The 25,440-nt window shown below is 61.5% G+C and overlaps 1 protein-coding gene and 1 long non-coding RNA gene across 3 annotated transcripts; both read right to left on the bottom strand.

The window, feature by feature from the left end:
* Positions 1 to 740: 740 nt before the first annotated feature.
* On the bottom strand, positions 741 to 9,144 carry LOC124507254 (uncharacterized). 2 transcript variants are annotated; one of them, XM_047073660.1, is made up of 2 exons: positions 8,652 to 9,144; positions 741 to 4,449 (listed from the first exon to the last, which is right to left on the bottom strand). In XM_047073660.1, the coding sequence occupies exon 2, from the start codon at positions 4,379 to 4,381 to the stop codon at positions 3,152 to 3,154; it is 1,230 nt and encodes a 409-aa protein (XP_046929616.1). In that variant the 5' UTR covers positions 4,382 to 4,449; positions 8,652 to 9,144; the 3' UTR covers positions 741 to 3,151. The 2 variants fall into 2 exon arrangements, with proteins under 2 accessions (XP_046929616.1, XP_046929617.1); XM_047073661.1 differs by lacking the exon at positions 8,652 to 9,144 and adding an exon at positions 7,607 to 7,700.
* Positions 9,145 to 24,210: 15,066 nt separating this feature from the next.
* On the bottom strand, positions 24,211 to 25,211 carry LOC124507258 (uncharacterized). The gene is made up of 2 exons (XR_006960970.1): positions 24,896 to 25,211; positions 24,211 to 24,500 (listed from the first exon to the last, which is right to left on the bottom strand). It is a non-coding gene; the product is annotated as an uncharacterized LOC124507258 (long non-coding RNA).
* Positions 25,212 to 25,440: the final 229 nt, after the last annotated feature.

Raw genomic sequence — 25,440 nt, 5'->3', positions numbered from 1 at the left:
CCTGGGGTGGACAGCGGAGGTGGGGCACGCAGTGGCCTCCCCTCTCTCCACGTGGAGACCACTGCTTCTGGGCGCAAAGGTGTGCGTGGGGGTGGGAACTCCCGCAGCCTGAGGACAGGGCCTCATCAAACCCCCTGACCACCGACTGCTGGCGTGGATCAGGACAGGGGTCAGGGCAGGCAGCGTGACTTGGGACAGCCCTGTGTCCAGGCTGCTGGGAGGTCAGCTGGGGTGCTGGCACTCTGGAGCCACAGGCCTGGATGGTGCAGTCCTGGGGATGGATGCTGGCAGGCATGGCGGGGGACAGCCAGCTCCAGACCCTGCTCCACAGCGGGCACTGTGGGTGCCGTTCCCCCGGCTGTATGGTACCCCCCTGCCGGCCTGACACCGCCGGACCCCAGCAGAGGCTCGGAATACCGAGCCGGCAGGATCTGAAAGAGACTTGGATTTCCCACAGCTCGAGGAAAAGATCAACGACCCTGCAAAATGGTTCCCGTAAGGGCTCCCGGGGGCTCAGTCGGTTGAGCCTCTGACTGGAGATTTCGGCTCAGGCCACAATCTCACAGTCCATGGGATCAAGCCCCGAGTCGGGCTCTGCGCTGACGGCGTGGAGCCTGCTTGGGATTCTCTCTCTCCCTCTCTCTGCCTCTCCCCTGCTCATGTTCTCTCTCCCCCTCTCTCTCTAGCCTTTCCCCCACTCTTTCTCTGTCTCCCTCAAAATAAATAAGCCTTAAAAATGGTTAATTTAAACCTTTTCTCTTTATTGTGCTCACAAACGTGGTGTTTCATGACTTGAAATATCATGGCCTTTTGAAGGGACAGGCATCTCTGTTTGTCCTTCTGCTGTCTCTGGGCCGCACAGCACCGTGGGGGCAGGAATACACTGTCAGCACGTGGTTTGCCCGAGGAGTGGAGGGGCTGTGTGTACGTGTGGGCACCCGTGCACACGGCTAGGCCTCAGCGCACAGGCCCCCAGCCACTGTCCCCCAGGGTTTCTGTGCTGCAGCCGGGAGTCCAGGTCCCAAAAGGCCCGGCTGGTCACCTAGCTCCGTGCAGCATTCATGCACCTGCTGGCACAGCCACGTTCTAGGCATCGAGCGGATCCGCAGCCACAGCGGGTGCAGCTGCTGTGGCCTAGAGCAGGCCCGTCAGTGTTCATGGGGGCCACCTGTGCCCAGAGCGGCAGCGTGGGTATGGATGGGCCTGTTGTGTCCTCACCCTATGCTGCGTCTGTGGGGCTGCTCCCGGGAGGCTCTTCCTCAGCCTGGGGCCCAGACTATGCCCCCTGCTTCGGACATGGCCGAGACTGAAGGCCTCTCAAGGCCCGTCAAGGTGCTGGGACCCCTTGGAACGGATCCTGACGCCAAGCACTGCCCCCAAGAAAGTTCCAGCGCCCAAAGCCACCCGGCGAGCCCTGGGGCTCACAGGACCATCCCCTACTTGGTAGTTTCTCCTGTGACCTGGGGTCCTGCCTTGTGCCTTTGCTTACACTGTCCCCGTGACCAGAGCCCCTCCCCTTTCTGCTCCTCTCAAGGGGGACCCTCCCCGTGCAGTCCTGGCCTCGGGACACAGGTGAGCAGTCCAGCCTCTGTGTCCAGTTAACACGTGTTCGGTGTGTGCAGGCTGCTGGGTGGTGAGCTGTACCTCAACAGATCACGAGACCTGCTGTTCTTGCACAAGACAGGTTGAAACAGAGAAGTCGGTTGCTCACAAGTCCTGGAGGAAGTGCACGCGCGCCTGGAGAGACCACGTCGAGGCAGGGTGTAGACAGGATCTGAGACTCCGGCCTCTGCCAGGGTCTCTGGGCGGAGTGCTTTGGGTTCCTGAGCTAGGACCACGTTGGTTCGTTCAAACCAAAAGAGCGGGGTTTTGGTAAGATCCACGGTGCAGGGCGGGGGTCTGCCCTAAGGGGTGCGTAAGAGGAGGTCTTGGGAGGCAGGCACACTGTTGGCTGGAAGGGCTGCTAGGGAGTCAGAGCCGGGACTTCGTTGGCTTGTCGTCTGGCGGCTGTGGTCTGGGGCCTGCGCTCATGGCAGAGACGAGGGCTGGCGTCAGGCCCCGAGGGCCACTGGTCACGCAAGATGGATGTGAGGCTGCAAACCGGAGCAGCACCTGGCCGCGGGCGGAGGGCTCCCCAGGGCTGCCGGGGACACCCAGCGCCAACTTCAAATCTGTCAGATCACCTGCCAGCTGCTCTTTCACAGACGGAGGAGCTGAGGCAGTGCCCCGGGGCCACTCCTCTTGTCTGAAGTCCTGCCCTGGTGTGCTGCCGGGGCCGAGGGTCTGCAGACCCTGACTGGGGCTCACAGAGGCGCGGGCGTGAGGTGCAAAGGTCTCGCTGCCGGGTGGGCGCGGGGCGGGTACAGGGTGGACACAGGGTGGGCAGACACGGGCAGGTACAGGGCGGACGGACACAGGGCTGACGCAAGGTGGTCACAGGGCGGATGTGCAGCTTGGCCAGGACACTAGCTGTTGTGTCCCCATATCCAGAACCGGTTCACACTTTTCAGGTTCCTGTCTGCGGAGGCCTCTCATTCTCGGGAGGAAGATCGTCTGCGCCAGGCACTGATCTCCGGATGGAGGACACGGCACCAGCAGGTGGCGCTGCGGCCCCAGGTCTGATGGGCGTCCACGCTGAGGAGGAACGGAGGCCTCCTGGCTTCCAGCCGAGGATGGCGGCGGCGGCCCCACAGGCCCTCGGGGTAGACAGTGGGGGGGGGGGGTGTCTATGTGTGTGTGTGTCGCCCTGGCGGTGAAGGGCGGACGGCCCCCAGTCCTGGAGGCTGGCCTGGCCTCCCTCCATGCTCCAGTCTGAGGGGCAGGTGCCTGGAAGGGCTGCTCAGGGCGGGGCCACAACGAGCCAGCGGGTTCTGTCCCGGCCCCTGGACGCCAACGAGCCGTCCAGAGAGAGGCAGTGAGCATTTCCTCGGAGGAGCGGCCCACGTCCTGAGGACACCTGGGGTCACAGGCCAGCCTGCCGCTCTCCCCAGCCCCTATCCGCCTTCAGAGCAGGCTGCGGGGTCCTCGGGCTGGTGTGGGGCCTGCGGGCGAAGGTCTTGGCCACAGGGGAGGGTCCCCTACGCACCTCATTGAGGCCCGGTCCGCAGGGCCAGCTGAGGGGCGGCCAGACGTCCGCCGGAGGGCGCTGGCGTCACACGGGGTTAACCTCACGCCCCTGGCGCGTCTGCAGCTGCAAGGACACGAACTGGCAGAAGCACAGGCCCAGCTCGAGGTGGCCGCGGGCTCTGTGCGCCTCGTCGCAGGCGGGGAAGTACGCGTGCGCCACGCAGCAGGCGTAGCTGCAGGAGAAGCGCAGCAGGGCCTCCCGGAACAGGGCCTCGCCCTCCGCGGCCTCCAGGAAGACCCGCCTGCAGTCGCCCAGCAGCACGTACACGAAGTGCAGCTTGTTCATGGTGTCGCAGCCCATCAGCAGCGAGTGGGGCGCCAGCAGGAGGTTGGCCTCCCCCACCCTGAGCACCAGTTCCTGCATCGTCTTCTTGGAGAACCTCCTGAACCAGCACAGGGTGTTCACTCCTAACACGAAGAAGAGGGGGCAGAAAAACATGTTGGCAGAGATGAGGAAGAAGCGCCGAGCTGGGGTGTTTTCCAGGAGGCCCATGATCAAAGGCAGGGAGAGCAGGGCCAAGGCCACGAGAAACAGGAAGACGGCCAGCGTGACCCTGCAGCCCAGGTAGCGGAGGCAGGACCTGGGGGACCGCACCCCGTTGAGGATGCCCACGGCTCGCTTGTACACCTCGGGGTCCTCCAGCACCTCCTTCAGGGGGTCGGGGACGCCCAGGGTGCTGAAGGTGCCCACCTTCCACGAGGGCAGACTGTCCCTGTTGACGCAGTTCAGGGTCAGGAGGCTCTTCCCGCTGTACAGGGAGGCGGCGGGGCGCCAGGCGGGCAGGGAGCGGGCCAGGCGGTGGTTGGGCATGAGCAGGAGCTGCACCACTTTGCGGTAGAAGTGGCTGTCTGCCGCCTCCAGGTACGTCAGGTGGCTGAGGTGCAGCGGGACCCGGCAGGGCCTCAGCAGGACCGGGATGACCGGCTTCCTCTCCAGGCAGGAGCCGAAGAGCGACAGGTCGGCCTCCAGGAGGCACCACCGGCTCTGCACGAAGTCCTGGCTCAGCACCAGCAGCACCTTCTGGCTCTGCTGGATGCACTCCGCCATGTTCTCCAGCACATTCCTCCCCGGGGTGAAGTCCCGCTCGTGCAGGCAGACCTTCAGCCCCGCGAGGTCCGCCTCCAGGCGGCCGATGAGCCCGTGGGTCCAGGTGGCGTCCACGCTGCTGTAGCTCACGAACAGGTGGAACTTCTCACTGGGCCTCAGTGAGGGGATGGCCAGAGCCACGCCTCCCTCCCCAGGGCCAGACTCCATGGGCACCGCCTGGGAATCCAGCCCTGGGAATCTGCCTCCGGTCTCCGGAGAAGAAAACCACCCTCAGCCTGCAAAAGATCAAGACACACGGATGGATACGGGATGGACAACAGCGGACTGTCTACAAAGACGGAACTGAGGTCGAGAACCCGCAGCACACAGCTCGGAGAGCCACAAACGACCCCGGTCACCACTGGCCCAAACCACCAGCTCTCCCGCTTACCGCCCGCCCCCCTTCCGAGGCAGCGCCCTTCGGAGAAAGCCAGCACGTTCCCTTTCCCAATCGCAAGGATACCGCCGCTCTAGCTCCCCGCCCCCAGCCCCCAGCAGGGTGCCTGAGCCCCCTTCCACTGTGGAGTCTCCCACTCCCCTGCCTGCCTCTGGGTCTCGGCCACACCCAAGTGTCGTGGGATCCCCCAATATGGTGCGCTGTAAGGAATCAGCCTTGCTGTTCTCATCTGGGGCATCTTCCTTGATGCCCACTAGACGTTGGCTTTGAAAGGGTCGGGGCACAGAGTGACCGCATCTTCCAGCCCCTTCTTTCTCTTCAGTTGGGGCTCACCTGCTTACTGGTCCTGAGGGATTGCTATAGACTGAATGTTTATGTCCCCAGAATTTGTCGGAGCCCTAACCCCCAGGTACAGGTACAGGGAGATGATTAGGGCATAAGGGTAGAGCCCCATGAATGGGGTTAGCGCCCTTATAAAGAGACCCTCAGACAGCACCCCGCCCCTGCCACCAGTGAGGATGCTGTGAGAAGGCGCCACCTGCAAGCCAGGAGGTGGCCATCACACCAGCACCCGGATCCCAGAATGCCGGCCTGCAGACTGTGAGAAGTGACTGTCTACTGTTGAAGCCCCCAGACTGTCGTGTTGTGTTCCTGACTTTTTTTAACGTTTATTTTTGAGACAGAGACACAGAGCGTGAGCAGTGGAGGGGCAGAGAGAGAAGGAGACACAGAATCCGAAGCAGCCTCCAGGCTCTGAGCTGTCAGCACAGAGCCCGACGCGGGGCTCGAAGTCACGAGATCATGACCTGAGCCGAAGTCGGACGCTCAACCGCCTGAGCCACCCAGGCGCCCCTGTCGTGTTGTGTTCTGGAGCCCAAGCAGACTAAGATGGGTCCGCCTCTATAACGTTTGCTCTATTGCTCTAGGAAGGGCAGACACACTTTCCAGGAAGCACGAGAACTTTCTCCATGCTGCCTGAGACCCTCACATCGAGATCCCAATGCTCCAACTCGGTGAACAGAGCTTGAACCGCGGCCGCCAGAGGTCTGTCCGCTAGTGTCCAAGGAGGCCCACAGAGCACTCGCTGCTGAGACCCTCTCGTGTGCCGACGACCGGCTGGCGGCCCTGCCGAGGGGCCTCGCCCGCTGGAGCCCTGCACACCCCACGTGGCAGCTGGTCAGTGGCCGTGCTGCCACTCTGCCAGGAAGTTCCCAGCTGAGACCCGTCCCCTCTCGGTGAGCAGGGGCAGGAGAGCCCAGAGGAGGACCGGGGAGCAGCTCTGGGAAATGGAGGCGGGAGAAGCCCGGCTGCCCACTCCCTGCTTCCACGGGGCCCCCCACCCCTACTTGCTCTACCAGCTGGTCGGGAAGAAGGCACCGCACAGTGTTGACAAGGGGCTCCTCCCGTAGCGTGGCCAGCACAGCACAGCTGGAGCCTCTGCAAGGGGCCACGGTGCCCACCCTTCCTGGCCAGCAAGCCCTCCTGCGTGGGCACCATCCCCACACCACCACCCCCGCTTCCAGGTGGCACAGCGGAACGTCAGGTGGGCGAGGCTCTGGGGGACACATCTGAAAGCCTGGTCTCACAGGGCTCCCCCTCCGTGGAGGGCTGGCTGCCCCGCCTCTCCCACGGGCAGCCTGCAAAGTGGGTGAGGGTGTGCACGCGTCCGGGACGTGCCTGCACCCGCTCCACGCTTCCCCGGCAGACACGCTTGATTTACCTCGCCGTTAAATGCTATGACTCAGACACCGTTCTGGGCGTTGAGGGTCTCAGCCAGCCAGCACCGGCCACCCATGCTGCCCACTCTTCACTGCAGTCCGGGGGAGGCCTGGGAGGCAGCTGGGGACCCTCCCCCAGTGCCGTCCCCACATAGAAGGAAGTTTGCAGCCAATACTTTCTAGGGGCATCTCTGCTACAGCACAAGGAGCGAGAAACCGAAAAAAGGAAGCAGATTGAGGAAGGCCCCTTGTGCAGAATGGGGGTGAGGGGTGGACAGGGAGAAGAGGCAGAGCACTGCCCCTTCTGAGAAACCCAGCTGGGCCTCAAGCTCTGGAAATAGGGGCAAGATGGTCAGGAAGCTCTTGAAGTCTGTCTGATGGCGATGCTGGGCACTTACAAGGCCCCTCTGCCGGGGCCGCTGGGCTTGCCGGCCGCCCGGCCAGGCCCTGCAGCTGGAGGGAGTGACGGGGAGGGCCGGGTGACCGGTGCCTCCTGGTAAGGTTCCCCGAGCAGGTCTGGCCAGGGTGGGCCGTGGGAGCGCATCCTCGAAGGAAGGGGAGACCCCAGCTGCTGGGCGACCCTCCCCAAACAGCCACGCGGGGCTCAGGTGACTTCCCGTGTTCCTGCCCTCTCAGGGTCAGCCTGGGAGCCAGCTGCGGCCCTCCTGGTGGTTTCCCAAAACCCACCCACACCTCGCACCGGCCCCTTCACCAGTTCTACTCAGCAACCCAAGGGAGAAGCCATCTGGGTCCCTGGGGGCCCCGTCCCCCTCCAAGACCTCCTCCCACCTGGGCCAAAGGTGTGTCTCCAAAGGCTCCTCTCCAATCTGAGCCATCACGTGCATGTGATCTCTTAAGAAAATAGCGATTTGAACTCCCCCCTGGTGAAGACAGTCCCTCACGGACTATTTTGTTCCTGGAAAAGCAGCGACGCCCAGAATTGATGAAGCTGCCTGGTGCTGATGATGCCAGTGAGGCTGGCACACCCCGCATGGACCAGGGGCCTGCGATGTGTCACCACAGATTCGGAGCACAAGCTGGTAACCACTCCAAGAGGCACGGAGGAGGGGTCTGCCTTTTGAGGACAGAATCCCCCAGAAAAACCAGCCACAGGCCCAGCTGATGAGATGGTCCCTGAAGTAACAGAACTTTGAGGGGCAGGCGCATCCAGTGATACCGCCTTCGGAGGACAGAGATTTTCCCAACAACACATCCTTTGAGGGGCTCACCTCTCCCTGCACATCCTGCCCCCCTCCCCCCAGTCGGAGGGACACTCACCCCTCACCAACACCCAGTCTTCAAAAGCAAGGGTGGGGGCGCCTGGGTGGCGCAGTCGGTTAAGCGTCCGACTTCAGCCAGGTCACGATCTCACGGTCCGTGAGTTCGAGCCCCGCGTCGGGCTCTGGGCTGATGGCTCAGAGCCTGGAGCCTGTTTCCGATTCTGTGTCTCCCTCTCTCTCTGCCCCTCCCCCATTCATGCTCTGTCTCTCTCTCTGTCCCAAAAATAAATAAACGTTGAAAAAAAAAAAAAAAAAGCAAGGGTGGCCTGGGGTGTCTGCTACCCAATGAAAAGAAGCCTCTGGCCTCCCTGCCTGTGAGCAGCGGGGGCTAATGGGGGCCGGGGGTAGTTTCCCCTTGCCAGCGCCAGGGAAGGAGGGGGAGGGGGGAGGGGGAGGGAAGAAGGGGGAGGGAAGCCCGGAGTGAGGGAAGCTGGCCAGGCTGGGAACACAAGGGCAGGAAGTAGATCCAGGGAAAGCTATCTGAGCCCCTGGGAGGCGGGAGACACCGCTGCTCTTTGCCCCGGGCTCCCGCGCCCAGGAGTCGGGCTGCTGGGGCATGACTCCCGGGCACTCAGGGCAAAGCCAAAGGCTGAGGTTGGTCCTCCTGGAAGGGCTGTGCGGGAGGGGGCCCTCGGGCAGGTGGGTGGGCTAACCGGAGCCCTCTCCTCTCGGCTGCATTCCTGGCTGGGTCCAGGCTGTAGCGCTTGAGGACCACCACCTTCCGCCCCGCACGGTCATGGACCCCCACCCCACATTACTGCCGCGTTTCCGCGGGCGGTCCCGGTCCCAGAGCTCATTTCCGTGAGGCAGCCAGGGCAAGAGAGAGGGTCACCGCGAGTATTTAACACACCGCACACTCACACACCGGCCTCTCCTGAGGGGGTCCCGCTGAGCCCAGGCCCAGCTCGGACGGCGGGGCTCCAAACCCAAGCCTGGAGGGATCGGGGAAGTGGGGGATGTGGGGCTCAAAGGCTGGCCTCCTCCCATCCCCCCACCTTCCTTGTGAACTCTGCTTCCCTATCAGACGACCCCCTGCTCCTTACCGGTTCAGCGCCATGGGCGGGGGGTTCCCGCGGTTCCCTGGGGTCTCAGAGCATCGTGACCACGGGACCTCTGCCCACACCCCGGAGTTCCAGTTTGGGGCTGGGCTGGGCTGGTCTGAGAGGTCAGCTCCTGCCACGGACCAAGCTGGGCAGGAGGGGAGGGGGCGGGGGGAGGGAATCCCAGTCCCGCCCCGCCTTCCACCCTCGGCCCGCCCCCTCCACCCCCACTCCGGGCAAGTCATCGGCGTCCAGCACCAAAAAGGGCGGTCTGGACACGCGAGGGAATCGGGGAGGTGAGCGGGCTGGGGCCACAGGGTCGGTGCAGGTTCCAGTGGGTGAGAACCTCTCCAAGGGAGGTGACCGTCCCGCCCCTTCCAGGGCTCCTTTCAGCCTGGTCACTAGTCAAGGGTCAAGGCTATTCAATGCAGACCCTAGTGGGTGGGCAGGGCAGGGGGGGCCCCCACGCCTCCCTCCCCATCACCAGTCAAGGACCCTCTGGGCCGTGGGCAGTGGCCCTTGGGGCCTGGTCAGTGGCTCAGGCAACATTTCCCTCGTAACAAAGCTCTCGACAACTCGGGGCAGGGGAGTGACCCCCTTCCCTGCACCCCACTCAGTTCAGACCCCACCCCCACTGCCTCCCCCGGACCTTAGCTCTGACTCTGCCGGAAGCTCTGCTTCCCGCTCCTGCCTGGGCTCTGGTTTCCTGACTCTGTGCCCTGCCCTCGGCATTCTGGGAGGTTCCCAGTGAGCTGTGAGGCTCTCTGGGCCCATCCCCGCTCCTCACTTGTCTGTATCCTCATTGCTCAACCCGCAGCAAAGTACCACCCTCCTCCCTCCTCCCTCTCTGCGCCTGGTTCCAGTTTACTGATTCTCCAAGCTCTGTTTACAAGACTGGTAGCCCTAGAAGTGGAGGGAAGGAATGACAGCAGAAGAGGGGGGTGGGGGGGTGGGGAAGAGGGCCGTGGACAGCTGCCTCTAGGAGCAGCCATCGGCAGGTCGTCCCTCCCACAGGTAGGGACGCCCCGGTCATCCTGGGCCTGTGCTGGTGGCTGGAGAGGAGAGCAGAGGGAGGAGAGAACCCTGTGCTGGAGGAAGGTGGCAAGAAGGCGGTGTGGGGCTCAGAAGGTGGTCGTTAGGCTGCTGGCCAGAGTCCAGGTGGTGATGTCACCCCAGCTCCCCAGGCCGACTCGGGCAGACACACTCAGGGCCTCCAGCTTAGCACTGACCCCCAGCCTGTCCTTGCGGCCAGACCTGACTCCCGAGTCCTTAGTGCATCCAAGGGCCAGCCGTCAGCCCTTGTGCACCCCTGAGCCCAGTCTGGTGGGAGAGATGAGTCTGCACATGACCGCATCCTGGCATCCTAGGGCCCCCCGCCCTCATGTTAGCGGGGACGGTCTGGAAAGCAAGTCTGTGCTCCCAACACTGGAGACCAGAATGTGCAGGGCTGGGACACAGAGGCGGGGCTCCGTCTCACCGGGGTGGTCCTGCTGGCCCTGGCCCCGTCACTTGGCGATCCCATCATTTCCCAGCCCGAGGCTGTCGAGCGTCTGAGGCGGGGCTGGATGGATCAAGGAAGAACCAAACTTTTAAGGCTCCATGTGACCCAAGCTCTGCCACTTACTATCCACGTGGCCTTCGGACAGACCCTTAAACCCCCGGAATGTCAGACGGCTCAGCCAGAAAGCGCAGACACTGCCTCTCTGAGGTCAGAGACAGGTCTCCGGCCACGCAAGGCTGCAGGGGGCTTTGTGTGACCCAGAGTGCCTGGGAGTTTTGTCGTCTTATTAAGCGTGTTGCCCACACGTTAAAAGCAGGAAGTTGGCTGACTGATCAGGATCTCTAGCTTCTCTGAAGCTCTTGGACGTTCCTTGCTCAGTGCGGCCCTCCAAAAAAGGCACCTAGAAAGCCGGGAACCTCCCTGGCTGCACAGGAGCGCACACGTGTCCAGGGAGACCCCGAGGGGAGCACGGCGGCCTGGCTGCAGCGGCCCACGTGCGTTTGCCACCGCAGGGGCCAAGAGCGGCTTCTGGTGGCCCCGCAAGGTCAGAAGACGGGACGCCAAGCCCGGCCAGGGTAGAGCCGGCAGGGGGGCCGCCGCAGGAGGCTGGGCCCCCAAAGGCTGGTGTCGCGAGAGGGGCCGGACCGGACAGAGAATCCCCCGCAGCCAAACAACCCTGTGGGTGCTCTACAGCCTGTCACCCCCAGCTGGGAGTTTAGTCACACACAGAGCTACGCAGAGGGTTGGGTTTTCACTCGCTGTGTGGCTCAGCAAATGAGTGGTTCTGGGGTCCCCCACAGCAGTAGCGAAGTCTCTTCTAGAAGAACATAGCTCTCAAACCAGACTGCACAGGACTCCCACGGCTGAAACCACATGACACGAATGCCACGGTTACGGGACAGGGGAGGAGACAGTCTCCGCCAGCAAGATGCCGCAAAGCAACAAACTCAACCATGCTCGGAAGATGGAATTGGTGGCATCTGGGAGGCGGTGGGCCGCTCCAGGATGAACTCTCCTGACTACCGGCTGCCAGAAATGGGGAACTCAGACTCCATACCTTTTATGAGGAGCCTGTGGCCACAGAAGTTGCTGCCAATACTCTGGGTGAAGCGTGGAAGGGTTACGTGGTCCGAACCAGCGGTTATGCTGGTTATGCTCTCTCGCTCTCTCTCTCTCTCTCTCTCTCTCTCTCAAATAAAAAACAATTTTTTAATGAGATTTTCTGGGTCGCCTGGGTGACTGACTCAGTGAGTTAAGCGTCTGACTTCGGTTCAGGTCATGATCTCACAGTTCGTGGGTTCGAACCCCGCATCGCGCTCTGTGCTGAGAGCTCAGAGCCTGGAGCCTGCTTTGAATTCTGTGTCTACCTCTCTCTCTGCCCCTCCCCTGCTCACACTCTGTGTGTCTCTCTCTGTCTCAAAAATGAATAAACATTTTTAAAAAATAAAAAATAAAAATGAGATTTTCTAAGAGTAACAGATAAAAAAAAGAAAAAGAAAAAAGAAAATGGAATTAAAGATATTAAAAATAAAGTGTGTGTTTAAAATTTTATTTTAAAGGGTCTGTGCTGTCAGCATGGGATTTTCTCTCTCCCTCTCTCTGCCCCTCCCCTCTAGTGTTCTCTCTGTCTCTCAAAATAAATAAGCATTAAAAAATTTTTTTTCAGAAATAAAAGAATTGAAAATACAAAATAGCATCAAAATGCATTAAAAACAAATAGAGAAATTTGAAAAGAATAAAATAGAACTTTTAGAAAGAAAGAACGTATATTTTTGAAAATTAAATACTCAGTTAAATAGCATTAAACACAGCTGAAGAAAACAGGTTGGGATGTGGAAGAAATAGCTGAAGAAATGATCCAGAACTCGATACAGACAGAGATAAGAGGTATAAAGCGGGGGTTAGGAGACCAAGAGATAGAACGAGGTCACACACAATTTTAATTGGAGTTTCAGTTAGAAAATAGGGAAATGGCAATATCTGAAAAGCTAGCAGCTCATAACTTCTCAGAATTGATGAAAAAAGTGGACCTGTCTTTTCAAAAAACACAGTACATCCCAAACAAAAATACACAATAGAAACAGTGTGTTCGACTTCCAAACTACTACTGGGGGGGGGGGGGATAATTTCTTTCTCAAAAGAATATCTAAAGGAAATCAGAGAAGGAGAAAAAAGAAGCAAAGATAAAGTGGAACAATAAATAGCACAAAAACAATCACACAACGATGTCTATCGGTAATTATATTACGTATAAGAACATATCGGCAAAAAGAGGTTTTCAGCAGGCTAACAGGTAAAATCCAGCTGTTTACAAGAGAGCCACCTGAAACATGAAGATGAAAAGCTGGAAGTGAAATGATGGGAAAAACATACTCAGCAAATGCCATTCATGGAAAAGGAGCTGGTGTAGCTGCGTGAACATTAGTCTAAACATCAGCACTTAATTTGTTTTAATGCTTATTTTTGAACGAGAGTGGGCGGGGGAGGGGCAGAGAGACAGGGAGACAGAGAACCCCAAGCAGCCCACATGGAGCTCAAATCCATGAACTGTGAGCTCATGACCTGAGGCAAAATCAAGAGTCGGAGGCTCAACAGACCGAGCCCCGCAGCCGCCCCGACATCAGCACTTTATTGGAGACAATACAAATCAGTACTTGATGATAAGGAGTCAACTCACCAGGATGATATAATAATTTTAAACTTGTAAGCACTTAATAACACGGTGTCAAATTTGGTAAAATAAAACTTGGCAAAATTAAAAGGAGAAATTGACACTCCGTTTTCAGAATGGGGCTTGAAAGGTGCTTTCCTCTCAGCGGCTGACAGATACGTGTTTGTGAATGCATCTATGTGGGGAGGGGCATGTGTGTATGTGCGTGTTTATGGCGTGTGTGCGCTCCTGCTGCACGTGTATTGTACATGAACCTGGCGTGTTTGGGGAGGTGAGTTTTGAAAGCTGGAATAGGGCTAAGGAGTGGAGCCCTGTGGTCTTAGCCCAGGCTCAGCCTGCAGAGTTTCCCACCCTCATCCTGGACAGTAGGCTCTTCAAGGGGAGGGAAGGACGTGGCATGGCCCTGGGTAGGGTGGGCACCCCTAACTAGGATGAAGAAGTGTCTGGGCTGTCACTGCTGAGCCTGGATCCCCATATAGCTGCCTTGAGGGGCCCAAGCCCCGAGGGATGTGACATCTCATAGATCCAGCCAGAGGTCCTCTGTGGGGTTGCTGTGAGAGGGATGACACAGGGACTCCAGGAAGCCTCTGCTGGGGTTTGGGTCTTCCAACCTCAGTTTTGGAGGTGACAAATGGCTCTCAAGTGCATCTACCCGAGCTGGAGACTGGGCAGCCCCTGGGGGGATCTTAGGACACCAGGCCCCTTGTGGGCAGCTGTGGGGGCACAAGCTCTTTGTGGTGGCCAGGGCCCGGGGTGGGGGGGGGTGGGAGCAGGGAACGGCAGCTAACGCGTGATGGGGTTTTTCATGGGGACGATGAAGATGTTCTGGAATTAGTCCCTGTGACAGTGGCACAGCTGTGTGAATACACTAAAACCCACTGAGATGTATACTTTGAAATGGTACATTTTAGGCTATGTGTGTATTATATGTCAACTAAAAGTAACCGAGATGGCACAGGGATGATGGGGCTGGGGCCGCCCACTCGTAAGCAAAGACCAGAAGCTCTAGTCACCGGCGGAGGAGAGGTGCTGAAGACACTGAAATGCAGCTGGGTCACCCAGGGGGGGCAAGTGCCACCTGCCCGGGGCCAAGCTGGGCGTGTTTTCTGGAAATAGAGCCGTGAGAGCCCCTGCACCTGCACCACCACCCCCCGCCCCCCAGCTCAGGGCTGGGACTGTGATGATCCTCTGCCCCCCCTCCCCCTTTGACCTGGAAAACCCTGGAAAACCAGGGAGGGAGCCAACACTACTCCCAGTGCCTCCCATCCCCCTTGACCATTGTCGCCTGAGGTTGGCCACCCATCACCTCCCCTAACTTGTTATGAAGGCTGGACTGGAGACCTTGGCTGCTGCTGTCTGAGCCTCTTTGAACAGTGTCTGGACAGCAACGGGCTCCCCTGGTGTGGGGGGGACCCTGCTGACTCCAGCAGCCGCTCCTCTTTTGCCCCATCGCCCCCAGGGCTCTGGCCACGCCAAATGTTCCATCTCTGTGTCCCCACTCTGCCAAGCCTCCGTCCCCTCTGCTGGGCACCCTTCCCCTCTTTGCTTCCAGATTAGCCTGTGAGTTAGGTCCCCACCGGCATCGCACCCTCCCCAGCAGCCCCCAGCACGTGCCTCCTGGCTCACAGGCCCCACCTGGCCGGACAGCGTCTGTGGTGGCCGTGTGTCCACCCCAGCACAGCTGGCCGGCCAGCAGCAGCGATGTTTGGGGAGGGAGGGAGAGAGAACCGAGCTCCGGTCGGCCCTGCACAAGACAGGCCGCCCAGCCATGGGTCATCCACACCAGGACTATGCCCGCTCCCGCGTGCAACTCCAGGTCTGCCCCACCCACCCCAGAAGGAATCCTTCCAAGGCCTCTAATGCGGGGGGCGGCAGGGGAGCCCATGCCTGGTGGGGGCAGGTGGAGAGGGGCCTGCGGGGACCGGGATCAGAGCTTGTGCGGGCGCCCTGCTCCGGGCTAACCTGCGCCCCAGAATGCAGAGAGCCCCAGGTAGGTGGCCCTCCCAGAGCCTGGCCGGAGGGGGTCCCCGAGGATGCGCAGCAGGCCCTGGGGCGTGTGCCCCCTTCCACAGTGGCTCAACAGAAGCTCCGGCTGTGCATGGCCAGACCCGGCTCTCACTTCCTCTCTCACTTCAAGTCCTGGCAAGATGCTGCCACTCTGCCCTCCGTCAGACATTTCCTGTCCAGCAGCCGGCAGGCGAGGTGCCGGCTTTCTGCCAAGGGGGGGTCCTGGGTGCTGGGATCCCCGGTGGCTGGTAGAGGACAGGCAGCCCACAGTCTGGGCTAGCTTGGCCAAGGTTCTTGGGGTCACTCGGGGTGCCAGGTGTCCTTGCCTGCCGCAGCCACAGGGGCAGTGGGGGCACCATGTGGTCACAGCCATGAGACCCAGGTCACGGCCGTGGGCAACAGGAGGAGGCCTGAGGTTGAGGGGTCCCTGTCCGCACTGGCCCCTGGTCCTTCCTCTTGGGGAGTCCTGTCTAAGGACTCACTGCAAGGGTTCAAGGACATCTCCTGCCCCACTGAGATACCATGTGAATGTATATAGCCCTGAGTCTGAGGGTAGGGCCAGAAGGAGGGCAGGCATGGCGGCGGGAGTGGGGGGGGGGGCGGGCAGAAGGTCAGAGGGCAATCAGCATTCTAGGCTTTCCTTTTCAGTGGGCACCACGCAGTCCAGATGCACCCCTGGGCAGTTTTGTACCGACCAGACTGCCAGGCTCGAATGCCATAGGAACGCTGCTAGCCTGCGTCTAGGTTGAGTCCAAACTCGATCTTAGAAAAGCCAAAAAGAAAGAGCTGGAAACGGCACGAGTCCTCGCCTGGGCGTGGCCCCTGAAGGGGAATCAGGTGATCCCACGAGGCTTCTCCTGTTGCACAGAAAGCGTTGTGACAGCCGCCCCAAGAGCCTGGTGGGTCAGTGCCCCGCGTGAGGCCAGCACACCTGCCCGTGGTGTTTCTGCCCCTCCCCCACACCAGCGAGAGGGGAAACACCTCTGCCTCCTCCGAAGCTGAACTCTGTGCCAAGGAGCGCGTGGTGTGGGTCCAGTCGGACACGAGGGCACGCCCTCCCAGACCGAGCCTCCACTAGCCACTCTGCCTTGCTCCCCGACCCCGACTGGGTCCTGACGCCTGCTGTGTACGTCACTCTAGAGGTTGGGGTGGCTCCACCGTGTGGGGAAGCCGGGTCCTGTCCCCACTCTGGCTTGGCTGGCAGAACCCCATGCTCTCTGGGCTCAGTATCCCCATAAGTGGGGACGTGTCGTCAGACTCTGGGCCTGCAGCCTGGTGCTGGGCACACAGGGCTCTGGGGCTCCCATCCCCCAACTCAGGAGCAAAGGTACCCAGGCATCGTGTCTGCTTCTGCTCTGACACCCCTCCCTCTCTCTGACATGCCCTCGGGAGGTCAAAGCCTGGGGCGTCTCCATCTTACCCCAGTGACCAAGGTCAGGTGCCTCCTTCCCGGCGGGCAGTGTCCCCAGGGGCAGGAAGTGACCTCCTGAGCCAGGAGACCACAAGTCAGACCTGACACTGGGCTCTGCTGCACAGGCCAGGCCCCGGGGCGCCTCACCACCCCTCACGCTCACGTCTGAGCCCAGAGGAAAAGCTCACATCTGCTCCGCGTCAGCAAAACATTTCTTTTGACCTCTTTCCAAAGGGAGAACAATGGCTCACACAGAGGACAGAGATCCTGCCCCAGAGCTCGCAGTGCAGTGGTTGTGGCCGGCTGCTGGGGACGGTGAGAAACTGTGTCCATGTTAATTGGTTTCCCCCGCTCCGGTGGCACAGTCGCGTTCCTGAGGTGGCCGTATGGTCCCGGTGGTAATTCGCTAGTTTAGGGCAGACCCGGACGCTCCTTTCTTCCCTTGCTTGTTCCCTGAAGAGGGTCTGGAAACAGGCCCGGCTGAGAGCCAGCCCCCAGACTCAGGCGGGGTGGAGAGGCCAAGCAGGGGCCACGTCTCCTTGCCCAGATTGTCCCCGAGCCCAGGACAGACAGCTGTTGAGGCTGGTTCCAGATGCTCCTTCTGTGCCTTTCTGGGTCTGCGTGTCCAGGGACGGGGGCCTTCAGGACCCCTCAGTTGCTCTGCTCAGCCAGGCCGGCGGGTGGACGCTCAGGTGGGGAGCCAGGGTCAGGTGCCCTCGGGCACAGCAGCTCAGGACCTCAGAGCAAGAGCAGAGCAGGGCTGGCCCGCAGGGTCACTTTCCAGCAGGCAGGGGACCAGCCCCCAGCCCAGGACACCATGCCCTACTGGAGGATGTCCCCTCCCCTGCCTGGAGCCCGAGCCACCCGATGCCCACCTGGTTCCCGGGAAGCACCTGTCTCCGGGGCTGCACGGACCTGTCGGCTCAACGTGCTGGTGAGGCCACATCCTTACGAACAAGCTGGGATTGCAGTGACGCGACGCTGGCTGTTGTCCGAGGCAGGACGGCCTGGCCTCGCCCCACCTCAAAGGAAATCGTTCGACAAAGTTCCCTCTCCCCAAGGCACATGCGGTGGTGCGTGAGCCCATCTCCGAGCCTCGTGTGGGGCTCATACTGCATCATCTCTGAGCTTCGGCAGACCGAGGCCCTCAGCTGCGTGCCCACCGCCCTGCGGAGGAAGGGGCCCGAGCAGCCCAGACCAGGGGGGCCTGCCTGACACACGGGCTTCCACAGTGTGCCTGGTGCCGGGGCGGGAGCAGGAGACACAGGGAGAGGCATGGGCATACACACAGGGCTGACCCGGGGCCTCTGGTGGTCACCACAGGTCAACCATGCCAGGCTGCATGCATCTAGCTTCATCAACCTGCCATGCTTTATGACACGATTTATATATAATTAATAATATATTAATTAATTGTTGCCAAATGTGTTTTAAGTATACATGCGATACAATCGTCTCTTGCTCGAGCAGACACGCTGCTGTCACGGGCTGTCCACACGGTCAGGAGAGGCTGCATCTACAGGACACCAGGTAGCGATGGAGGGGCCAGTGGAGGTGGGTAAACTTGAGAAGACCACCCTCCTCAGGCAGGACCTGTTGATCAGGAGTCCCTGCACCTATGGCCCCTCCAGGCAGGGTCTGGTTCTCCTAAAACAGGATGGTTCCAAGCCCCCGAGGGCCTGGGCAGGACAGTGTAGAGTCCCCAGCCCGGCCCTTCAGGGGGCCATTGTGGGGAGGAGGGCCCGGCCTGAGGCCCCAGGAGCCCCTGAGGCTCCCCCAACCGTTTGAGGTCAGTATGCTGTGCTCCGAACACCGTTCCCCGGAAGCCCAGGAGCTGAGGTCGTGCACCTGAGCCTGGCGGAGTGGGCCTCACACTGCCACGTGGCTGGAGCTGGGGAGGGATCCGTGCTGGGGAGGGGTCTCCGTGGAAGCAAGTGCTTCTGGGTGCTGGAGTTCGATAGCAGTCAGGGTCGGAAGCCGGGCGAGAAGGAACCAGGAATGGCCAGGCAGCTGCCATGCCCCCCGAGGGGGACAATAGACTCCACAGGGGACAAAAGAGGGGGACATTCCCCCCACCACACCCATGGAGACGGCTGGTCGGCCAGCCACGAGCCCAGTGGCGGCCACAGCAGGGCAGGAAGGGCAGGTCAGAGCAGCTCCTGGTCACGGCTCCACCGGACCCTGGGGCGGGGGTGTCCCGGGGACGGGGTGTCGCACGTTCCAGCCCTACCCTGCGTACAGGGGCTGAGCGTCCTCGGAGCTGGGCTTCCTGCCACCCACAGGCTCCCAGGGACCTGGGCAGAGGACAGGTGCCCCAGGCCCAGCATGGTCTGAGTGCCCACCACCCTCAACATTCATTCATCAACCCGTGGTTGCTGAGCGCTTTCTGGCCCCACGCCGAGGAGCACCTGGTGAGCACGGGAACATCCTCTCTGGTCGGGAGACAGAGAAAAGTGAGGGCTCGTCCTACAAGTGGTCCTAAGGGCTGAGAAGGACAGGGGACGTGGCCGCTGGTGACCAGGGGAGAGCTCCCTGGGAAGGTGACACGGGGCAGGGCTGAGCACACAAGGGGGCCCGAGGGGACTGTGGGGCCAGGGGGCTAAGGTGAGCCTGGGTTCCAGGTGATGGCCTGGCATGGGGGGCACAGGTGGTCTTGCTCCCTCGGGGAGCTGCCACCGCTGGTGGCGGGGGGGGGGGGGGAACCAGGGAGCCAGGAACCCAAGAGCCACAGTCCCTTTGGAGGCCCTACAGGAGGCAAGGGTGACGGTCAGCACTTGGTGCGCCTTCGTCGGGTCGGCCTGAAGTTCACCGGTGGCCGCGTGCCCCAGGGGCCCGGATTTAGAGGCGCCTGCGGCCAAGTGGCCCCTTCCGACCCAGGGCCTGGATCCCCTCAAGGTGGAGGCCGGTGCTAGACCTGAGAACCACCTCCTGGGGACCCCATACAGGGGCCCCCACCCTGGGCAGAGGAACGGGCCAGGCAGAGAGGCCCCGAACAGCAAGTGGGGGCAAGGGCGCTGCCCCGCAAGGTCCCCGGGCTCGCCCGAGCGGCAGGTGCGTGGTGTGTGTGGAGAGAGGGGAGAGCCACCGCCCGGGAGGCCTTCCCGGTGACTGGAACCCGCGTTCTGTGACGCTCAGCTGAAGGAAAGAGGAAGAGAAAGGAAGATCCCAGCCTGCAGCTAGCAAGCGAGGCCCAGGGGAAACGGAGGCCGGGAGCTGCGGGCGGGACGCCACCCCAGGCGCCAGGCCCCGCGAGCAGGCTCCACCCTGCAGGGCCTCTCGAAAGCTGCCCTGCCCCCACCCCGCTCAGGGGGAGAAGGAGCAATCGGGGGCTGGTTCCCAGGAGGCCAGTCGGGTGTGGGCTACTGATAGGCTATGGCGGCGGGGTCCCCTGGGCCGCGTCAGCCTAATGGACACCATCTGTCCCACAGACCCGAGTCCTGGGGACCTGGGCAAACAGGAGCGAACCCAGGAAATTCGAGAGAGCCATCCGGTAACCCTGATGCAGAACAAGGGCTCCAGGAGCCTCCCTTGGAAGTTCAAGTGGGAGCGGTGTGCCCACAGCTACGGCCTCTGAGAAGCGTGCTGGGACCCACAGACCAGACTTGATCCTGCCTCACCTCCCTCGGCACCTGCCCTGCCGCCCCCCGCGTCCCCCCCCCCCCGACCCCCCCAGCTGACACAGCAAACAAGAATCAGCCGCTGGCAAATGATTCCGGGACCCAGGGGCTTCTGCTCCACTGGCCAGCCAAGCTGGCCCGACAGGCACAGACCCCTCCATAAAGGCCAGTGGGCTCCAAGGTCTGGGAAGAGCTGCCATGCGCCCCAGCACACAAGCCCACCCCGGACCCCAGCGTCCTCCCTGGGTCCACGAAGGGAGCGTGGCTGGCTCTCACCAGGAAGATGGCGACCATCACTGACTACAGTTAGCTGTTCTGAGCAGTCTGGTAATAGAGCAAGGCCAGGATCTGACGTCTGCCTAGGAGGTCACCGGAGCCTGAGTCCAACCTGAGCGGTGGGGGGAAGTGGCCTGTGGGGAGACATGGCTCAGGGTGGAGAGGCTGTAGGGAGGAGAGCAGCGTGGGAGAGTGGGCAGGGGCACATCCCGCGCAGAGGACAGGGTGGGCAGGGATTCAGGACTGGCCTGAGGGAAACTCCATTCTTTGAGCTGGCAAGAGGCGTCTGTCTCCTGGGCTGGGGGGGGGGGGGCTGGGCAGCACTTGTGCAGAAGCTTCTGGAGCAGCCACCGTTGGAAGGCCCAGGAAATTCCAAGGGGCTGGAAGTCCGAGAGACTGGGCCCCACCCAGGGCTGCCTGCTTGCCCAGTCCTGGGTGGATACGCTGGTGACAAGTGACCATTGGGTTTCCAAAAATCTGTCTGAGGACTCACTCAAGTCCTGTCAGAAGGTGTCCCCTGTGCTCTTTACCACATGACTCAGTCCCTGAGAGTGTTGCCTGACCTCCCAGAGCCCCTGGAGACTAACCCCTAACCCAAACCCCAGGGCAAGAAAACCCCTTGTGTGGCCTGGGGCTGGGGGTAGGGCCTGGGGTTAGGGGGATGGGGGGTGCAGCCTGGGGCTGGGGGGTTAAGGGGTGCAGCCTGGGGCTGGGGGTGCAGCCTGGCACTGGTGGCGGGGGGAGCAGCCTGGGGTTACGGGGCTGCTTGGTGAATCCTACAGAGTGTCACCTGGTAGCCATGGGGCCCGAGGACTGCTGACTGCGAGCGACCCGGCAGAGGCAGCTCGGACCCTGCCCCCACTCGTGGGCGGGAGAGGCGCGGGGCAGGGCGGAGCTTCCCGGAGGCGCAGGCCCCTCCCCTGCTCGGGCCGCCTCTCGCGGGGCGGAGCGGCTCCCTCCCCCCACCCCCCACCCCCGCCCCCTCCCGGCGCGGGGCCCGGTTTAATAAAGTTGAAAAGGAGCTGGAACCCGGCGGCCAGACGGCAGCCCCCTGCGCTGGGTGGGAGCGCTCAGGGCACCGCGACGCCGGCAGGCCGGCCGGGGGCTTCACAGGAGCAATTACCCCGGGCCGGCGGGAGGCCAGGGAGGCCCGGGGCCGCGGGAGAGCTGGGGAAGGACCGCGAGGCCCGGGACTGGCCGCCCCCTCCCCACGGAAGCGCGCGCGGGCGGGGCGGCGACGGGGTCGCCCGTTGAGTGGCGCGGCCTTTGTGCCGGCGCTGTGAGCAGCTACACGCTCAGAGCCCGCTCCCCGGTGACGTCTCAAAGAGCCTTTGACGGGGAGCCCCCTGGCAGGAGGGCTCACCTGCAGAGACGCTCTATAGAGCCTTTGAAAGCGCAGCAGCTGCCAGGGGCTGTCAGCCGGGCACCTAGAGGGACAAAGAATGGGGGAGCTGGCCCCTTCAATGAGAGGCCACTTGGAAACAGCAGGCATGTGCCAAGCCCGCAGACTGGGAAAGAAAAGTGCTCTTCATCGGGGACTCGGTGTTTGAAGGGGACCCTTTCTCAGCCTCAGCGCCCTCATGTGCATGACAAAGGGGCCTCGGGGCACGGGCCTGGAGGCCAACAGTCCCAGCGGGGCGGCCAGAGCGCTCAAGTGTGGCCGGTGCTGGCGTCCAGCGGGAGCCGGGCCCTGCTGCCCGGCCACAACCCAGTCATCTCTGGGCGCTCTCTGGTCCCGCACTGCAGGGCGCTCCTGCAGGGAAGTGGGTGGTGGGCTCCCATCCTCCCCTGGGAGGTGGTGAAGGAGGCCCAGCACTGCAGCCTGAACATCCCCAGGGCTCAGGGCCTGCCTGGGGCCAGCGCTGGGGGTGTGTGAGGCTCCGGTCATCACCATCCTGGTTGGGGAAGCCAGAGCTGCCTCTTCTGGAACTGGAGGCAGGGGAGCCCTTGTGGCCACAGCATCCCTGAAGCAGAGACCCTGGTTTTCCTTCACCCCCCGAGACTGCCCACCCGCGCAGGGGCCAGACAGCAGCCCAGGCCCAGGGTCCACACGTGCCCAGCCGCCTCCCCGCCTCCAGGACTGCAGAAGAAGGTGGGCAGTCACACCCACTGCCAGAAACGTCAGCCTTAAATGGTCTTTTAGACCAGGATTAAATTAGATACTAGATTGTCAATTACCCTCCATTTTCGCTTGTTTTCAAACTTAACGATTCTTGGGCCATGAATTGTCCATAGGTGCACACAGCTCATTCCCTGGTGTCTTTGATCAAGAAGAAAACACCCAAGGCCCCTACATCTCTCTGCAGAACTCCCAAATGCAGCCCCCCTGTCCCCCTCCCTGCCTGAGGGTGAGGGGTGGGGGTCCTGCTAAGGTCTCATCAGTCCCCCAGGCCGTGCCACCAGCACTGGCATGACCTATGAGGCACAAATAGAGAACTACCTTACTGGTGTGGCCACCTGAACTTCCTGCCTGACCCTGCACACCCCTTCCCCCCTTTATTTACAACAAAACCCATGCTCCTAACATCAGTTTTCATGACCCCAAGATCCTATTCCCCTTCCTGGCCCCCTCCCACAGTGCCACCCTCATTGGTCTTGCCTCTGTCCCCAAAACACCCCTGGCATTAGAGTCTCTGCTCAGATCTCACACTTGGCGTTTTCCTAACCACACACCCGATGCCCCTCTATTTGCCACAGTGGCTTGAGGGCTGTTGGGGGATGTGTTCCCTGCCCTAATGTCTTCCCTGAATGTGGGGAGTGCACTAGGGTGACTGGTCTCTCAATGCCCCTCATTTACTCTGTCCCTGGAGAGGTTGAGGCTTGCCCAGAGGCCCCTGTGGAGTACAGACTGGGCCCAAGTGGCCCAAGGCTCTCCTTCCCCTTGACCAAGCATGGGCTGGGGCACTGAGGGAGGGCCAAGGAGGCCACCTCTTTCTGGGGCTGGTCTGTTCGACTCTCATACCGGGGTACTGTTCCCACTTGCCATGTTTATGAACGGAAGTGGTCAGCTTGGAGACCCCACGCCTTTTCATGTACTTCCTGAGGCAGGAGCAGTGCTCTGTATGAACCAGAATTCCAGAATACCCCCTAAGAACCCTAATATCTCTCATCTGGTTTGGACCCACCCAGCCCATCCACCTGTCAGCTTGTCCTGAGGGGCTCAGGGCTCAGGGAGGGGACCGCTCTTCTGGACTGTCACCAGGGCCAGCCTCAACTGGGACTGCTGTGTGTGGCCTTCCTCTGGGCCTGCAGGGATCTGAGGCCGGCAGGATCAGGCCGGATTACAAGCCCCAGAAGCTTCCGCCCAGCGGGCTCAGAGATGTGAGCAGCTTGGCCGTCGTGGCTGCAGGGAGGACAGGCATGTGTGCAGGACTCCGTGGAGGGCCTCTGTCTAGAACAGAAACTCCGCGGCTGGAAAATTACCAAAACTGAGGCTGCGTTTGTTTTGAAAATTAACGTACTTCAATGAGGAGAATTCAGCGAGGAAAAACGTCCGCCCTTGAAGCCGTGGGATTTCTTCCCCTCTTCCCATAGCTGAGGGGTTTTCAAGGATTGCACTCTGGCCGTGTTGCTTACTCCATGGCTGTCCGTCTGAGGCCAGTGCCCCTCGACAACCCTGGCTCCTCTGAGACCCCATCCCCTGGGATTTACAGGCCTTCCTCAAACCACTTCCAGCTTCTCTGGGCTGCTGGCAGCCACAGGAATGAAGTCTGGGAATCAGGGTTTCAGCCCTGAATTCCAGGCCGGCAGGACCCCCGACGCCACTGCCCAGTGGCCCCTCGGTGGAGTGCTGCTGGCGTCAGACTCATCTGCAGCAGAGAGCAGGGAGGCTCCGTGGACTGGCCCTGAGCACAGCCCGCCATCCCCAGGGCTTGTCTCCACAGACCATCAGCCAGCAAGACCCCCACCATCCACAGAATCAAGCCTGCAAAAGCTTCATCAACATCTAAAGCCACACACTGGGTGAGCCTGAAAGATGGGAGAGAATTATTACAGAAGTGTCAGGCACTGTCTGTGTGGCTCAGAAATTAAACGTTCATGACCCCGTATCTGGGAAATGATTAAGAAACTTTCCACGGTCTGCCCAAAACAACATGCCCTGTGGGCCTGGGCCATTTATTACGCAGTGAATATGGTGTCTGGCCAAGCAAGGAGCAAGGTCTCAAGTGACCATCAGAGTCCTGGGGCCTCCTGGGTAGCGCTGGCCCAGCAGACTTCCCTGGGCAGGGGCTGCCTGCCCAGCTTCCCAGTGTCCATACACAGGAGCCTGGTCCAGGGCTCCAGTGCCATCCTCCAGGGACAGTGGCCTCTCCATAGCCGGCTCAACAAGGGGAAGGGGACGTTCCTCTGGTCCAAAAGAGGTGAGGCTCTGGAAGATGAGAGAGGTAGGAGAATGGGTGTCTGCTGTTTTGTTTGTTTTTAAAACCTCGTCCTTCCCTGGGGATTCCTGGCCCTGTTCAGTCTCTCTGAAGCCTGTCCTGCTTGGGGTCTTCGTGGGAGGAGGCCCAGCCCCCAGCCCGTGGCCTCCGCAAGGCCGCGCTGGGTCCTCGGGACAAAGGAAATCAATTCCCGGTTCCCCCGGCAGCTAAGTGACTCGGTTGCCCCCAAAGCGATTTTCACAGCCAGGGAAGCCCAATTGTATTTTCCAGCTCATTAACCCGGCGCACAAAGCGCCGCAGTCCCCGGGCCCGGAGCACGGGACCGCGGATTCCAGAGGTCCCTCCCCGCCTGGAGACGCGGCTGCCCATTGTCCCCGAAATGTACCGCCTGTTTATTCAGGTCCTTTGAACACTCCTTCCGCATTGTGTGGGCACGCCTGGGAGAATCCTGCTCAGCCCAGACGAGGCCCCAGGCCGGCGCCACAGACAGAAACTTCGATCCGACCTTCACTCGTCAAGGTGCTCCGGGCTCCCGCAGGCCCCGCGGTGGAGGGGGGTGGGGGCGGTCCGGGCGGCTGGGGGGGGCGGGGCGAAGGCTTCGGGGAAGAGGAGCACGTGGCCCCAGCCCCACAAGACCCTCTGACTCCCGAGGGGTGGGGGCCAGGCCCAGGAGGACCCCGCTTTCTCTCCCCGGGTGGGGTCTGGGATGTCACCCCCCTCCTCACCCCTGCGACTGAGCTGGTGCCCCAACAGCGGCCGTGCGGTCCGGTGGGCTCCAAAAACCTGCTTAGGATGGGCCAGGGCGGCCCCACCTCGAACGCCACTCCCCTTCCCCACCCCCATGGGTGAGCGGTGGGTTCGGCAGCAGGGGAAGAGCCCCACGCGCATTCTTCCTGCAGCACCAGGAAAGCGTGAGGCCTTGAACCCGTG

Source organism: Lynx rufus, unplaced genomic scaffold (assembly GCF_022079265.1).
Source record: "Lynx rufus isolate CCGP_SWC_20201006 ecotype Redwood Valley unplaced genomic scaffold, mLynRuf1.p SCAF_11, whole genome shotgun sequence".
Lineage (NCBI taxonomy): Eukaryota > Metazoa > Chordata > Mammalia > Carnivora > Felidae > Lynx > Lynx rufus.
The sequence above is the reverse complement of the archived record's forward strand: the minus strand, read 5'-3'. Positions and strand labels throughout refer to the sequence as shown.

Coding starts and splice junctions, on each gene's coding strand:
- LOC124507254 (XM_047073660.1), bottom strand. CDS start 4,381: ATGGAGTCTGGCCCTGGGGAGGGAGGCGTGGCTCTGGCCATCCCCTCA.